The following is a 13,873-nucleotide window of genomic DNA, read 5'->3' as shown; positions in this document are numbered from 1 at the left end:
CTTGTCCATACTGTGCAAACCGCCCAAACCAATTAACCCTTTGAGAACCAAATTGTACTCATTGATTCATCACAATTTATTCTCGAAACTGATGCTTCCCACGTCTAAAAGCTGAAAAGGATAATTCACATGGAAAGTAAAGGATATCAAATCTAGGACAACCAGGTGATGTTCCCAAAAGGTCAGGAATGATCTCATCAGGGGCAGGAGCTCCAGTTTTCTATGAGGGAAATAGCTTTTCTTTTGCTAAAAAAAAGTAAGATTTACTTTTGCATTTGCCCATCTCCCAAAACTGTATTCTGGAAAAAAAAGTGTCCAGTGTGCAAAAAGTATTGTCCGTGACAACCTGATTACTAGAAGACAATTTTTTTAATGAGCAGGATGGCAGCCAGTCTCTGCACCAAAGCCAACTGCAGATTCAGCACACTCACCTTATAAGATAAAAAGAAACCTAATAGGAGAGGTCTCATAGGGGAATTGCCCTGCAAGGAGGCAGTGCTAGCGAATGGAAACACCATAATTTGCAATTAAAAGAACAATTATTCATGTTATAAACAGAATCCCTTGGTCAAAGATGTGACTGCAATCTTAATAGTTTACCACCATACCCTAGAGTGTGAAAGTTCTATGCACTGCGTAAATTTGTTAACATTTTCTTAATGACTGAGCAAGTTTGGACCATCTGGGCAAAATGTTATAGAAATACCAAGGGGTTATCTGATTATCAACAGAAACAGAGAAGGAATTATATTGCTATGTTTCCAATTACAACCTTAGTTTAGAGGAAGAATTAAAAGTGAGATACAGAGATTTGGCAATGAAAAAAGGTTGAAATGGGATTAAAATATATGAAGTGCTGCCACGATCCAATAAAAATGGTGCGAACAGTTGTGACGGGTTAAATGGCTTTCTTAAGAGGTTCCGTAAAAAGTTAAGAAAATTCAATCACAAATAGCAAAAATGCAATTTACAACAAATTATCTCTGATTGAAGCAGCTTCAAGGCAACTGTAGCGTCTGTAATGATCATTCTACCAGCGATAATGAATGCAATCTGATGTTTGACATTCCAAATTATCACGTACAATCCCTTCAACTGGATGAATCCGAAAACAATGTCGACAGCAGTAAATGTAATGATAATTATGTTGGAAAAGATTAGGATGTTTTGGTTCCAGACAGATTGATGTCTGATCAGCATTCAGAGCAGCAGGAGGCAAGTCAGAACGCTCGTTCTAGTCTACAAAATTCTAACAAACATCATGAGAAATGAAGAAAACCAAGACACACAGAATTATAATAAGAATAATCCCTGCATTTGACATTGCACCTTATCATTGAGACATGTCAAAGTGCTTCAAAGATTATATTGTAAAGTGGAGTGACTATGTATTTTGTGGGCAAAGCTGTGTCCCACAAACAGCCATGGATTAAGTGATCAAATTTTTTTTGGAAGGGGTTATTACTTCAGGAAAGTGATCTGACAATCAACTAACAACTGGGTTCCTATTTACTGAATCATAAAAGGAGGCTATTCGGCCCATTGTGCCTGTGACAGCTCTTTGAAAGAGCTATCCAATTAGTCCCACTCCCTGCTTTTTCCCCATAGCCTTGCAACTTAATTAAAATAAATTACTGCTAGGTAAACAGAAGTGTGTGGAGTATCCTCCTGATGTGAAAGGCACTATACAAATATAATTTGTTGTTGTTGTTGCCTAAGGATTCACCCTGCCTGGGAATCAAACCTGGGTCCTCTTGTTTGCGAGCGTACCTCACTGCGAATGTACTGTTGCCAGGATTATGGAAGGTCTTTGCTTTACTGGGAAGCAGGATTATTTCAGTTGCACAAACCATTATTTGGCTTCATTAGCTCAATATCCCCCAGTGAATCAAGATCAGAATTCTTGTTTTCACCTTTAAATTCCTTCACCCTATCCCTGTGACCTACTATAGCCTTATCAAATCAGCTGCTCCCTTCATTCAGGCATTCTTCATGCTTCCCACCCGATCCTCCCCATCATTGGCAGATGGGCTTTTAGACATTCTGCTCCTACTCTCTGGAACTCTATCCTCTGATTTGCTCTAACTCTCCCCTCTTACAAAGATTGTTTTGAAACATGCCTCATTGATTACACTTTTGATCGTCTTTCCCCTCTCCACTGCCCACACCCCTCCCCAGGCTCCCACCCTTAGCTTCAGTGCCCATTCAGCAATGTGAATGCGCTTTGGAACATCCTCCCGATGTAAATTGCATTATACAAATGTAAATTGTATTGTATTTGTGCAATACAGCGTACACTCAATTGAAGTAACTATCATCAGCACAAGTCATTTAAAATTACTACTTACAAGAGCCATATCCGACAGCGAAAAGGTCAACGTATTTTGGATTCCTGAAAGTTACAAACAGAGATGATAGCACATATTCCTGTTTAATTACATTTTAATCCCCTCTTTTCCATACTGATCAGCAGCCATCAGTATTGCTTACATCAGTATCACAGAGAGAAAACCAGAGCTTAATCTCTTCAATTCGGTCACTTAGTGAGAAAGCTTGCATCGCAGCTAAATTTCGAGAACTCATTTCATCCGCTGCTGCCTCGCAAGACCCAACAATGCAATATACAGGTCCAGTGCACTTTTATGCAGCAAATAACAGACACTTGCTATGATTTCAAGTCTGTAATATAACGAGTTTGAAAGGACAATTGCAATATATGACACTTACCAGCAGATGGCAGTAACTGCTAACCTCTTGGCCTTGTCATACTGGAACTTCCACAGAGGGAGCAGAGTACCTTCCTGTTCTCTGAACTCATCAGAAGGATCTTCAAAGTACTTAAAATCTGCATATTTCCAGAAAATAAATTGAACATGGAATGTAATTAACCCGCGTTTCATTGATAAAGTTAAAATGTTGGTGAGGTCAAACGTCTCTCTTGTAATTACAGCTCGTCAATGCAAAAAATAATTAAAGGTTCACTTTTAAGACAGCTTATTAATAATAATCCTCGCATTTGACACAGCGCCTTTTCGCATCTTCGAGACGTCTCAAAGCCCTTCACAGAATATACTGTAAAGTAAAATGACGGTATATTTTGTGGGCGAAACATGGCAGCGAATTGCGCACAGCAGTGTCCCACAAACAGTCGTGGATTGAGTGACCAAATATTTATATATTTTTTAAGGGATTATGCTGATGGGATAATAGTGATGAAAGCTAAGTTTGGTGGAAGTCATTGGATATCCACAACTGGCAGAAGGGAGAAAGCCTCCAGCTATCAACCAGAGGATTACCTACTCTTATTGAGTAGTTATGTCTACTTAGCTCAGTTAATTGGTAGAACCAGAGTCAGAAGGTTATGAGTTCAAGCTCCACGTTGGAACGTGGAGCCAGTTTTCTGAAAGTTCTTTTAAAACCAACAAAAAACTGACTTCAGAGACTGAATGCTAGCCAACAATCGTCCACATTAATTGGTCATTCACTTTGGCTGCCGTGTTTTGCATAAAATATACAGTCAATTCACTTTTAAGTCTATTCTATGAAGCACTTTTGAGACATCTCGAAGATGTGATAAGGTGCTATATCAAATACAAGGATTATTATTATTATTTATTGCGGTTCCAAAGCTTTGCTATCTATGCGCAAAACGACCATTGCATTTCGTTTCAAGAACAATCCATTTTCTTGACGGTAATTGATAATCATCTTTATATTTGCTTTATTGCCTTATCTTGTCATCAAGACATTTAAAGTACTTCAAAGGATTATACATATAGTGACTGTGTATTTGTAGGCGAACGCTTTGCAGCAATTTGCACACATCAATGCCCCACAAACAGGCATGGAGTAAATGATCAATTTTATCTGAAGAACTGTTGGCCAGGACACCAGGAGAAACTCTTCTCTTTTCAAATAGTGCCATGGGATCTTTAACATCCACCTGAATGGGCAGATGGACCTCGGTTTAATCTTTCATGTGTAGAATGGCAGCTCAAACAATGAAATGCTCCCCGCAACATTGCAATGAAGTTTCAGCCTTCAGACTATGTGAATTGAAATTCACAACATGGAGTTTAAACCCACAATTGAACCTAAATACTGTAGAACACATTGAGATGTTTATAGGTTCCATAAAATGTAAGTTCTTTTATTTCTTCTTAGTCCTCACTGTGTCACAGACATCTACTCTGGGTATGATTCAGCTCTAGTGCCATAGATGAAACAACTCATTCTGTAAGGAACCCTCCTCGTTCAACACATAAAAACACATAAAAAAAACTTAAAATTCAAGTACTTTGGAAGTGTTTTTTCAAACAATTGAGAGCTCAAATTATTCCTTAAAATGTAGGTTTTATCTCCAAAACTGCACCATATTGGAATACAAAATAATTTACAATATATATTTTTATTATAGAGTAAATATTGCAGGAATAAAATGCAGTGTGTGAGCTCAAAATATAAATAACCAACTCAAGAAGCCTGAAATTCCCCAGACATGACAACAATCTAAGGATTAAGTGAAAAGGATAGTACCAATTTCAATTTAGACATGATATTCAAAGTATAATATGTACATTTAGTCAAAGATGACAAGTGTTGCTTGTGCATTCCATTTCAACTCAACCACTATTGAAACAATAAATAAGATTGGAATGAATGAATGTATGAATAGAAGGAAGCCAAATGGTTCAAATTGAGGTTAAGGGAAAAGCAATCTGAATTTGTGACATACTTGGGTTGGGAGGCAGAATGATATCTGGATTAAAGGGGCTTAGTTATGAGGCAAATTGCGGCTGTACTCCTCAAACAGAAGAGATTGGACAGTAATCTGATTAAAGTGTAAAGAGAACTGACAGAATGAAACAAGAGGGCATAATTGAATTAGTGCTGGATGTGTTAATAGTGAAATCAAAAGACATATCTTTACTCAGAGAGCTGTGGGATTGTGGAATTCATTTCCACATAAGACTGGTTATGCAGAGCCGGTGAGGATGTTTAAGAGGGACACAGATAAATACTTGGCTAGTAAGAGTATCAGGGTCTAGAGAGAAAATTCAGGCAAATGATGTTGAATTACAGATCAACCATGTTGCTAACTCTATCAATCTTTAAGTATGCGAATATACTTGGAAATCCACTAATATTAATCATTGCATTTGATAAAGCGCTTTATCACATCTTGATATCTCAAAGTGTTTCACAGAATATACTGTAAAGTGAACTGACTGTACATTTTGTGGGCAAAACGCGGCAGCCAATTGCGCACGATATTGTCAACAACAACAACTTGGATTTATATAGCGCCCTCCATGCCGGACGGCATCTCAGAGTGCTTCACAGTAACGGATCCTGGGACCGAGCCGGGGGGAGGGGAAGGAAGGTGACCAAGGGCGCGGTCGAAAAAAAAGGGCTTCAGCCAAGACCTGAAAATAGGAAGAGAGGGGGTGAGGCGAAGGGAGTGAGGAAGGGAGTTCCAGAGCCTCAGGGCATAGTGGCTGAAGGCACGGGTGCCGAGAGTGGAGCGGCGGACTCGGGAGACAAGGAGGAGGCCAGACCTAGAGGAACGAAGGCAACGGGCACTGTTTTGAGGAGAGAGGTCAGAGAGGTAGGGGGGAGCAGAGGAGTGCAGGGAGTTGAATACAAGGGTGAGGATCTTGAAGTCGATCCTCTCTGGGACAGGCAGCCAGTGCAGTCTGGCAAGGACTGGGGTAATCGGGAAGTGGGGTTTGGTGCGGGTGAGAATGCGGGTGTCAGAGTTTTGTATAATCTGGATTTTATGGATGGTAGCGGAAGGGAGACCAGCGAAGGGCGTTTGAATAGTCCAGCCGAGGGTTTCAGCGGCTTTCGGAGAGAGGTGTTGGCGGAGACGGGCGATGCATTGAAGAAAGCAGTGCTGGTGAGGGACCGGATGTGGGGGGTTTCACAGGTTGCGTACGGGTTTGGAGCATTTTAGAAGGAAGTCGGGTAGGTGGAGGTGAGAACCGTGAGATTTTAGTGTCCCACAAACAATCATGGATTGTATGAATTACTACGATAAGGGAACAGAGCAGAAGAACCCCATTGTTCTAAGCTGATAAGCTCTCCGAGACCCTGGTCCCCAGAAGGGCACTATATAAATGCAAGTTGTTGTTGTTAAAGGATGCAAACACACCTTGAATATGAATATTCTTTAAAATCCATCATGATGATATTTTAAAGTAGTGAAGAAAAGCTGAGTGGGATCTTGTTTCCAACGGGATGCAATAATAAAAGTAGAAGAGAGGCAATTCAACATTTACATGTTGGCAAAGGATGAACTAAGTTAACGAGCTAATGTTGTAAAAAAGTATTTCAACTGATTGCATTTTATCATTAACTTACTAAAGATAGAACTGTTTATGTTTTCATTTGCATTGATTGTATTCATTAATGCTCAAATGGATTCTTACCATTAACTTACAAACAATGAAACCATTAGTGTTTTCATTACTTACATTTGCTTCTATTCAGTAATGCTGGAGTAAGAGCCTTTTAAGGGGTTGACAAGCAATTTTAAAATCAATCATATTTGACATTAACTGCAGGAGTGCAAAAGGTTATTCCAATGTAAAGAGTGACAGAATGTGGTTTCAAGTCCTGTAGCAATTATGTTTTTGTTTGAGGAGGGGGACCATCCTTCCATTTCCTCTTTATTCCAAAAGAAGGAATGTTAGTTCAGCAATGAGAGCGTGATCATGCTTTTCTTGTAACACTGTCTATTTAACATAAAGCATGACAATTTAGTCTATCTTACCTTGTGCAATGTCATCAAACGCATTCTGGTTCACCATTCGTTCTACTATTTTAGCAGCTTTAGCAACTCTTGAAATATCATCACTCTAGAGCAAATACAAACAAAAAAATATAAACTCAAAGCCGAAAACAAGGATGTAAAACTGGTATGTATATTTGCGTTCAATTTTTATGTATTTATATATATACGTAAAAATTGAACAATTAACACTTTTAAAGCATCTTTCATATAATTAAACATCTCTAAATGCTTTATAGAAATAGATTGAGAACCCGAGCATGAGGAAAGATAGAGGGAGGACACTGATTTCAAGACTATTTTTGGAAGATTGCTGCATGCAAAATGACTGCTTTTGCCTACCAACACAGTCACTACAGTTTACAGTAAATCCTGTGAAGCACTCCAAGACATTCAAAGATGTGACAATGTGCTATATCAAATGTAAGGATTTTTTTTAGGAGGTAAAGATCAGAAGTACAGGTTTTTAAAAGGGCTTTGAAATTGCAAAGGAAAGGTGCAAGGTGAAGCAAATTACAAAGAGTTCAATAGAAAGAGGTCAAGGTGGCTGAAGACTTGTCCACTGATGGTCAGGTAGAAGGGTGGAAGACATGGAGCAGGCCAGAAATGGCACAGCAGAAAATGAATGGAGGAGTAGGACCATAGAAGATCACAATCAAAGATCTGGAAAGGGCCAATGGCATGTAGGCATTTGAAAGGTAGAAGATCTTAGTCATTTCAACCAGGCATGTCACCTTGGAACCAGCCCCAAGAACATCCCACTTAATTCCCCATTCCCTCCCCCCACCCCTGGAGTATAGTCACTAGTTTGACATTAGACATCTGCCAAAACAGGTTTGAGGCATTGCTAGGTGGACAGCAGATCGCAAGGAACTCTGCAAGTCTCTTGGTGAGCAGCACAATTCAGCATGAAATGAGCGAGAGCATTGCCACTGTCCTCCTACCTTCAGCTTGTACACAAGTTCCTATCCGTTAAATGGTGGTTCTACCAGTTGGAAGTATTCTTGCATTTGATATAGCACCCTATCACATTGTTAAGACGATCCAAAGCGCTTCACAGAATATACTATAAAATGAAGTGACTGTATGTTTTCTGGGCAAAATCATGGTAGATACCAAGCTCTGAGTATATGAACCAAGCGTCTGACCTCCAAAGGCATTATCACCATGCTTTCACCATCCAAACCAAACTACTATGGAGCCATCTTGTTCACCTTATTCTGAAAACTAATAGTCATAGGTTGGCAACAGCCAAGGCTTGTGCAAAAGTGCAGGATGCTCCCAACATGAAAGATGATATATAAATGACAACAACAACAATTTGCATTTATATAGTGCCCTTCACACAGGACAGCATCTTGGAGCACTTGTAGTTAGCTTATCATGTTCTTCAATGATACTGCACGTCTGCAAGATCTTAAAGGGGATGTATCAGGATGCTATTGTAATTTGTGATTTGATTTTTTCTGACAAGATAAATCCCAAAATACATGTATTAATGCATAGTGTAATAACCATGTATATGCTGGTATTTATTTCTTATATGGATGCAGAACAATACTAGTCAGAATCAGGTACCACTCTTGAGATATTATAATAATAATAATAATCCTTGCATTTGATATAGCGCTCTTCATGTCTTCTCGACATCTCAAAGCGCTTCACAGAATAGACTATAAAGTGAATTGACCGTATAGTTGTGGGCGAAACGCAGCAGCCAGTTGCGCACAGCAATGTCCCACAAACAGTCGTGGATTGAAAGCGACCAATTTATTATTGTTATGTTTTTGGAGGGATTATTATTAGGCGTGTGGAGTGAGGAAATTTGCCCAAGGTTTCGCCCTTGGAATTTAAAAGCAAACATTTTGTTTTATAAAAGACAGATACTTCTAATAAAAATGCATTTGTAAATAGTAATGATACATGGATACACAGATGAACTCCATTTAAATTGTGAATAGATAATATTGACAAAAGATACAAATAGTGCAAATAAATAAAACTAAATGTTAAAGATTATAGACATCAAAGAAATGATATATCCATTAATATTTAGTGTATTTTATGACTAATCCAAAATCTTTGTTTCAAGCTGTCTGAGAAGAATGAGTTCAATTAAAGCAGCTATTATGAAGATCAATGTGACAAAGAAATCAAACAAAGTGCAAATAAATCTAAGGAAAAATATATAGTTCATATCTAGAAGTCTGCAGTTCCTAAAATAACTACCACCTGCTTTCCCAGTACTTTCAGCTACAAACAACAAAATTTTGACTTTTGAAAAAATTTTGAAAAATTTTGAACATTGTAGTGATTACACTTTGGAAAGGCAGCAAAAGTCACCATACTATTTATTTTACCTAAAACATTTCTTGCTAGCTAACCGAACACTTACCTGGCTTTCAATGGTTGTTTGTTTCTTCTTTGTTAACCTCTCTTCTTTTTTCACAGCTGCTGCTTTGGGCTTTTCTTTCTTGCTCTCTAGCTTCTCCAGTTCTTCTGTATAGGCGTCAAATATTTCCCACTGAACACAACAGCAAAAAGCAAGTCATATACACAATCAAACCAACAGCATGAGTCCTCTTCAGCATAAAAACATAAAAGAAACAAACGGTACAGTTATACTGCACCTATTACTACAGCTACTTTTTTCTTGTATATTTCAAAGGAAAATGCAGTTTTGCTGTTGAAGGATGACTCAGAACTCACTAGTGGAACTCAGATATAAATATGCCACAAATGACATTTGATTTGGATAGGTATTATAGTGTACAGAGGTAAATATACAAAATATATAAAATTTAACAAACAAAAGGCATGTATGATATGAATTAGGATATGGAGGAGCAGCAATAGTGAATTAAAAAACAGTTCAGGATAGAGCACAACTCAGAGGTACATTATTCCCATACCCCAGTGATACTATCATAATTCTACACCGTACAACTTACAGAATCAATTGGCAACCAGTTAAAATGAAAACGCATTGCATATGCACATTTTTACCTGACTGGCAGTAGCTGCAAAATTTGCTCTTGGTGGCGGTTCTGTCTGGCAACCATTCGCCTGCAAAACAAAGGATAATATTTCTATGAAAATCATTGTCACACAGTAACAGATACATACAGGGTAGCAGGAAATGGGACTGATGGAATTTGGAAGTATAAATAGTTAATAATAATCCTTGCATTTGATATAGTGTCTTATCATGTCTGCGAGATGTCTCAAGGCGCTTCACAGGATACCCTGTAAAGTGTAGTGACTGTGCATTTTGTGGGCGAAACGAGGCAGCCAACTGTGCACAGCAGTGACAGCAATTATTATTACTGAGGGATTATTATCCCCCGGAAAGTGATCCGCCAACCGACTAACAAGCGGCTTCCTACTTACTGCAAGGTAAACAGAGGCGTGTAGAGTAAGGAAACTTGCCTAAAGTTGCGTCCCAACTGGGAATCAAACCCAGGTCCTCTTGCTTGCAAGGCGAGCATGCTAACCACTATGCTACAGGACTCCACTTAGTTCAATGTGAAAGAAAAAATATGCTGAGGCAGTGAAAGATGACATAATCGAATTGAAATGAACGATTCCTCTGATAGATTTGTACCGAAACCTGCACAACTCCTGACAAGAATGCATTTCTGTAGACGTGGACAATTACTGACATCTTCAATCTTATTGAAACTACTGCATCAGTCAAAACAAAATCAAAGGATTATAGTAATAATAAGTAGAAACGGCACAGGTCATTATTCATTTAAATTGGCATAACATAGAATAATAGATATTACAACAGATGTGAGTGCCATAACTGGAGCTAACTATTCCAATCCCAATTCTTTATTCTTTCCCCCCAAAAAACTTCTGGTTTGTTGCTCTTTAAATGTTTATCCAGCCACATTATGTAGCCACAGCGTGGGGGCGGTGGCACCTGTCTGTATGGTTAGCCAATCTGGCAGGTGTCAATCTGGCTCAGTTGGTAGCACTCTCGCAGGTGTTAGCTGGTCTCAGATGGAAGCACTCTTACCTCAGGTCAGCAGGTGGCGGGTTCACACTTTGTGTCAGGGACTCTGACACTCCAGAGCAATATTAGGAAAGTGCTCTAATGTTGAAAGAGCCATCATTTAAATGAGATGTTAAACTGAGGTCTTGTGAACTTCAGGAGGATGTTAAAGAACCCATGACACTATTCAATCGGAAGGGAGTTTCTTCCGATGTCCTGGCAAACAATTCTAAAGTTAAATTCACCGCCTGATTTTTCATGGGATACTGTGTTACATAAATTGGCTTTTGAGTTTGCCGACAAATACAGTCACTAGACTCACCAGTAATTTCTGTGAAGAACCTTAAGGTATTCTATCAAATGTAAGCATTATTAAATGTAGGGTGAGCAAGTGAGCGAGCTCCTAGAGTGCTGGATCAACACATGGCTTCTGCGATCAGGCTGATAATGCAGACCACCACCTCCGAGGATTTCAGGGGTATCCAAAGTTTTGTTGACCCTACAATTATTGGGGCATTGATAGCCACTGTCCACAGCATTAGCGAGTGGTCAGAGAAACACCCATCCTGCAATGGGGCACTTCAGTGGGGCACCACTCAATGGTTGGTTGGGCAGCTGTTTGGCATCAAAACAAGCCTGCAAGAGGCACAGGTAGTCAATACACATTCCTGTCATTTGTTGTTTTCTCTACGTGTTGTTGATTGATGTTTAGCGATTGACGCTAACTTGTGGCAAACCGTTCCATTTTCTAATAACCTCCTGTATTAAAAAAATTTCTAACCTGCCTGAAGACTCTTCCTACTTTTATTCTTCCATGTTATCGTTTAATCAAACTGCAGGAATAATCTTTCACTATTCTGTCAAAACTACAGGAGTCCTGTAGCTCAGTGGTAAGAGCACTTGCCTCACAAGCGAGAGACCTGGGTTTAATTCCTAGCAAGGTGAAACCTTGGGCAAGTTTCCTTACCCCACACGCCTGATAATAAACCCTCAAGGGAAAAAGCAATAAATTGGTCACTTCAATCAACAACTGTTTGTGGGACACTGCTGTGCACAACTGGCTGCACGTTTTGCCCACAAATATACAGTCAATTCACTTTACAGTATATTCTGTGAAGCGCTTTGAGAAGTCTAGAAGACGTAAAAAGTGCTATATCAAATGCAAGGTTTATTATTATTATTAAAATCTTTCAGAAATTTGAAAGTCTCTATTAAATGCTCTCTTTCTCAGTTCCGGTGAAAGCAAATCTAATTTCTCAAACCTATCCTCACAATAGAACCATTCCTGATATTAGACACAGTATTATCCATGTGAACCTAAATTATAACCCTTTCCATGGCTCTTATATTGTTTCTCTAATGCGTGTCCAGAACTGGAGTCCTGTAGCTCAGTGGTTAGAGCACTCGCTTTGCAAGTGAGAGACCTGAGTTCAATTCCAGGCAGAGGGCGAAACCTTGGGCAAGTTTCCTTACTCCACACAGAGCCTAATAATAATCCCTCCAAAACAAAACAATAATAAATTGGTCATTTTCAATCTACGACTGTTTGTGGGACATTGCTGTGCGGAATTGGCTGCCGCGTTCGCCCACAAATATACAGTCAATTCACTTTACAGTGTGTTCTGTTAAGCGCTTTGGGACGTCCTCCCGACGTGAAAAGCGCTATATCAAATGCAAGGATTATTATTATTATTACATGCCAACTGTGCTTAACCAATGTCTTTTGTAAATTTAACGTTGACTTTTAATTCACTAGGAAATAGCATTTAGTGTTTTTTTTAACAATGAAACATAACTATTATGCACCAATTTCTAATTAGTGATATTTCCATTATTTATTTGTAGCAGGAAATTGGCTCCCAATAAACCCACGATTCGGACTTTCTTAATATTTCTGCATTGGTAATTGATATATACTGTAACTTGCTAGTTTAGTAATGGTCTGTCCAACTGATGTTTGCACTTCTATTTATTGTTCAATAATATTGAAACACACACTGCAGAGTAACTTGCCAAATCACAGTAGAATTTGACATCAATTTCTAATTGAGACCCAACTTTGTATTAAGCCCATATAAACAGAAATTAAGGCAACAATCAGGTTTGCTTGTGTCTTGAATTATGACAATCTCCCATTTTTCCCAGTGGCCAGAATCTCACGCACAAAACCATTGCAATATTGTATCTGAAACAGAAAGTACAAAGGAAAGAATATAAGGAAGCATATTTTTGCTAAGCTAAACGTTTTAGGTAACAAGGGGATTTGAGAAAAACTTTCCTCGGTATTACAAGTTCATTAACTATAGCTCCAATTGGCATTTGATTGAAATTATAACTGTAGCTTACCCGAACAGGATTGTTGAAAGTCTGAGAAGCTCGCTCACTAAAGTTAAACTGGTTGCGGATTTTCCGTTCATATTTAGGTTTCCCACCCTTTTCTACATCTTCCTCTTTCGCTTCGCTTTCTATCTGTAGAGAAACAAGTGATATCATTACATAAAGTAATACATGCAATTCAATAATGATCTGTATTTCTAATCAATCACAAATTGAAATTTTACAGGCATATTTTACTGGAAATCACTTAGTTAGAAAAAAAAGTAAGTGTTAAATAAGTAAAACTGCAAATGTTGTCTCCAATACACATGGTTTGTTAACCAACCTAATCTCTAGCGTTTTAAGTAACCTTTTACTGGTTAAAGAATTACACCTTGAACTAGTTTGAATGTTATGCTCGAAAGGGGAAAAGACCATGGGAAGCACAAAGTGAAGCATGCAATGGAGTAAAGTCACTGGCATTCTATATCCTAACTGCTTGGAAAAATTCCCCCTAACCTCACTGTTTTGCTAACAAACTTAAATTGATACCGTCTATAGGATGCCAGTGGTTGAGGCAAAATTCATGTTAACCTTCAAAAGGAAGATACATAGCTGAAAAGGAGTAAACTAAAGGGGAATGAGAATGCCACATTGGCCTCTGTGCCAGGTAAATGGACTGAAAGGATTGCTCTTAAAAGAGCCAGTATGGCCTTCTGCTGAGATGTAAGTTTCTATACTTTTAGGACTCCCCCAATATACAG

General features: G+C 38.7%; 1 protein-coding gene across 3 annotated transcripts in view; it reads right to left on the bottom strand.

Moving 5' to 3' along the window:
- dnai1.2 (dynein, axonemal, intermediate chain 1, paralog 2) overlaps positions 1-13,873 on the bottom strand; it is a 91,612-nt gene that overhangs the window by 63,288 nt on the left and 14,451 nt on the right. For all 3 annotated transcript variants that reach the window (XM_007897127.2, XM_007897128.2, XM_007897129.2), the window contains exons 8-13: positions 13,140-13,262; positions 9,800-9,859; positions 9,189-9,317; positions 6,776-6,860; positions 2,728-2,845; positions 2,349-2,392 (exon numbers count right to left, since the gene is read on the bottom strand). In XM_007897127.2, the coding sequence (XP_007895318.1) occupies positions 2,349-2,392; positions 2,728-2,845; positions 6,776-6,860; positions 9,189-9,317; positions 9,800-9,859; positions 13,140-13,262 (559 nt within the window). The remainder of the gene's footprint in view (positions 1-2,348; positions 2,393-2,727; positions 2,846-6,775; positions 6,861-9,188; positions 9,318-9,799; positions 9,860-13,139; positions 13,263-13,873) is intronic.

The sequence above is a fragment of the Callorhinchus milii genome, unplaced genomic scaffold, assembly GCF_018977255.1.
Source record: "Callorhinchus milii isolate IMCB2004 unplaced genomic scaffold, IMCB_Cmil_1.0 Scaffold1, whole genome shotgun sequence".
In the NCBI taxonomy this organism is placed as follows: Eukaryota; Metazoa; Chordata; class Chondrichthyes; order Chimaeriformes; family Callorhinchidae; genus Callorhinchus; species Callorhinchus milii.
The sequence above is the reverse complement of the archived record's forward strand: the minus strand, read 5'-3'. Positions and strand labels throughout refer to the sequence as shown.